Below are 3,571 nucleotides of genomic sequence, written 5' to 3'. Positions count from 1 at the left end.
ATAAATATATATATCAGTCGACATCCACGCACTGGTACGTGGTAAAGGACCCTGCCAACCCAAGCACACACACAACGCATCATACAACGCATCAGAGTGTGCGTAAGATAATCAAAGACACACCTCCAGCGCATTAAGGGCCACGCGTCTCAGAACAATCATGTCACTGATGCAACCATCCAAGTACCACTCTACCACATCCACTGGCGGCTGCTCATCTGTGCGCAACAGCATCACCAGACACGACGACATGATCTGCCAAATAAGGGAGACGACGAGTAGGGAATATGGTAGGTAATGAGGGGGAATGAATAGAAACATGCAGATCCCTAAACCTTAAGGTAACATGATCTGCCAAATATGGGAGACGCCGAGTAGGGAATATGGTAGGTAATGAGGAGGAATGAATACAAACATGAAGAACCCTAAACCCTAAAGTAATGCTTGGCCGGTAATGTCGACAGATGAATACAAACACACTAACACCGAAACTGTAAATTAACACCTGGTCTGTAATGAGGGCAGAATAACACAAACATACTCAGTCCTAAACCCCAAACTGCATACAATGTAGATGCACAGCCACAAATCTGATTGACTAGAACTATTAACCCTAAAGCCATAAAACCCTCAAACTCCAAAACCCTACCAGCTCGTATCGCCAATGAAGCGTACCACCACGGAGGAGTAGCACAAGGGTATTAAGCAACTCACGATAACTGTGGGAGTAGTACAGAAGAGCAATTAGTGGGCCGCATCAATCAACTAATAGCCACTAATATCCCATTTGTTTAAAATTATATTCAAAACAATAGTATGAGCGAAGTGATGGTGTATGCAGACATAGTGAATGAACTAATAGCCACTAATATCCCATTAGTTTAAAAGGTCGGCAGAGTGAAAGTATATTCAGAACAATAGTATGAGTGAAGTGGTGGTGTTTACAGACATAGTGAATGAACTAGTAGCCACTAATTTCCCATTAGTTTAAAAGGTCAGTAGAGTGAAAATATATTCAGAAGAAAAAATTGAGCAGAGGAGTGGTATATTTAGGAGTAGCGTAGTGCTTTCAGGGTTTTAGGGTTTAGTATGGTGGTAGGAATTTCAGAAGAATAGTGTGAGCGAAAAGGTACCTCGGATGCAAAGCATGAAGCACAACGCATGACAATGGGCGATAAGATATATACCATACGCTAGGTTTCCCAATGCAATGTATGTGCACATGATATACAAGTACAACATGCGCAGATGGTGCCAGCAAAGGAGCTGGGAATGGCAGAGTCAACCAGCACAACCAATACAAGCATGAATACAAAGATGCATGCAAGTAATGATACAAGCATAAATCCACAACATAAATATAAGAAATAATACAAGTAATAATACAGGTATAAATACAAGTAATAATACTAATACAAGTATAAATACAAGTAATAATACAAGTGTAAATACAAGTAACAATACAAGTAATGATAAGAGTATACATACAAGTTATAATACAAGTATAACCAAAAATATAAATACAAGTAATAAGAGTATAAATACAAGTAATAATACAACTATAAACACAAGTATAAAAATACAAGTAATAGTACAAGTATAAATACAAGTAATAAAACAAGTATAAATACAAGTAACGATAAGAGTATAAATACAAGTAATAATACAAGTATAAAACAAGTATGAATACAAGTATGAATACAAGTAATGATAAGAGTATAAATACAAGTACTAATACAAGTAATAATACAAGTAATGATAAGAGTATAAATACAAGTAATAATACAAGTAATGATAAGAGTATAAATACAAGTAATAATACAAGTAATGATAAGAGTATAAATACAAGTAATAATACAAGTAATGATAAGAGTATAAATACAAGTAATAATACAAGTAATGATAAGAGTATAAATACAAGTAATAATACAAGTAATGATAAGAGTATAAATACAAGTAATAATACAAGTATAGGGTTTAGGGTTTAGAGTTTAGTGGGTGTTGCCACATACCTTTCCAGTATTCTTGCATTGGCTTCGCGTGCCTTGACTAGTCCGTGCGCAATGATGTCATCGCTCAGCGGTTGCGTACGAATGTCTTCTGCTCAGTGCAACGCATTCGGAGGAGAAATGAGTCACAACAACAGACCACAACATGACCCGCAGAGGAGTGGAAGAACAACCATACTGATTGTGAATATGGTTTATAAATGAGGTTTGTAAATGGGGTTTGTGATGGGGTTTGTAAACGGGGTTTATAAATGGGGTTTGTAAATGGGGTTTGTAAATGGGGTTTGTAAGTTTTAGAAACGCTAAATGATCCGAGCGTTTGTGCGAAACCATGCAGACACACATCCACATCTATACAAACACAGGTGAGCGCAGCTGATGCACAGAGCTTTATGAGAACGGAATGAGTAGGAAGTGAACGGAATGAGAACGGAATGAAAGAGAAGTGAAGTAGACGTAATAGAGACGATACGAAAACAGCGAAGGAATCCCATTGCGTAAAACGGCAGCAAAGGGTCTGTGAGTCACTAGTCACTCCAACCCACCGACATAACAATAAACCCTAGACACTAGCCCTAAACCTCTGCACCTCAAAACACCACAAAGACAATAATTGAAGTGATAACACTCGCTGATCAACACCTTCCCAGCACACCAACGGAGACAAACCCAAGCTTTAACACTAATCAATACATAAGAAAACCTGGACCCCAAAACCCTAAACACTAGCCAATATATTAAACCAAATATAACACTTCAAGCTATGGCTCTGGAGAACCACACCACACCACACCACACCACACCAAACCACATCCCATCCCATGACATGACATGACATCATATCACACTACTTAACATCACTTCACCTGCAGCCACGCGTACGGTGTCGGGGACTGAGTTGTCGAGCGACAGCGTACAGTACTGCACAGCCATCTGCACAAACAGTTTGGAGATCATTGTTTGAATGGAGGCCTTGTCCTCGTTCTGAGACCTGCACACACACACACATGAGGAGCAGAGTGAGGTGTGAGAGCGCTGGTTAATTGTTAGGTGAGAGTAGATGTAGTAAAACGACAGCCAGCATGCGACAGACGATATCCATCATACGACACGCGATAATCAGCATGCGATAAAAGACATGCACAATACGACACGCGATAATCAGCATACGACAAAAGACATGCACAACACGACACGCGATAATCAGCATACGATAAAAGACACGCACAATACGACACGCGATAATCAGCATACGATAAAAGACACGCACAACACGACACGCGATAGTTGGCGTACCCGCACATAGCCGTCAGGGCCTGTCGCATGCGCGTGAAGTCTCTGATCATCATTCGCCCAAAGATGCGCAGGTTCAACAGCGTAGCACCACCCTTGACAACACAGTCGTGACCATCCGCCGTCACTTCGTCACCCGCACTTATCCCGTCCATAGGAGCCGCTGCATCAGAGGCCACAGCCCCATCGGTGTGCGTATGTGTATGCGTAGGTGTGGGTGTGGGTATGTCTGTATCTAACTGTGTTGGTGATGACTCATTGGGGTGTGT

The 3,571-nt window shown here is 40.7% G+C and overlaps 1 protein-coding gene across 1 annotated transcript in view; it reads right to left on the bottom strand.

The window, feature by feature from the left end:
• The window catches only part of SARC_05124 (hypothetical protein), a 15,899-nt gene that overhangs the window by 7,539 nt on the left and 4,789 nt on the right, over positions 1-3,571 (bottom strand). The window contains exons 8-12 of the mRNA XM_014301016.1: positions 3,306-3,571; positions 2,876-3,000; positions 2,013-2,100; positions 650-719; positions 124-255 (exon numbers count right to left, since the gene is read on the bottom strand). The exon at positions 3,306-3,571 is cut by the window's right edge and continues 93 nt beyond it. Coding sequence (XP_014156491.1) covers positions 124-255; positions 650-719; positions 2,013-2,100; positions 2,876-3,000; positions 3,306-3,571 — 681 coding nt within the window. The remainder of the gene's footprint in view (positions 1-123; positions 256-649; positions 720-2,012; positions 2,101-2,875; positions 3,001-3,305) is intronic.

The sequence above is a fragment of the Sphaeroforma arctica genome (assembly GCF_001186125.1).
Source record: "Sphaeroforma arctica JP610 unplaced genomic scaffold supercont1.316, whole genome shotgun sequence".
In the NCBI taxonomy this organism is placed as follows: domain Eukaryota; class Ichthyosporea; order Ichthyophonida; genus Sphaeroforma; species Sphaeroforma arctica.
The sequence above is the reverse complement of the archived record's forward strand: the minus strand, read 5'-3'. Positions and strand labels throughout refer to the sequence as shown.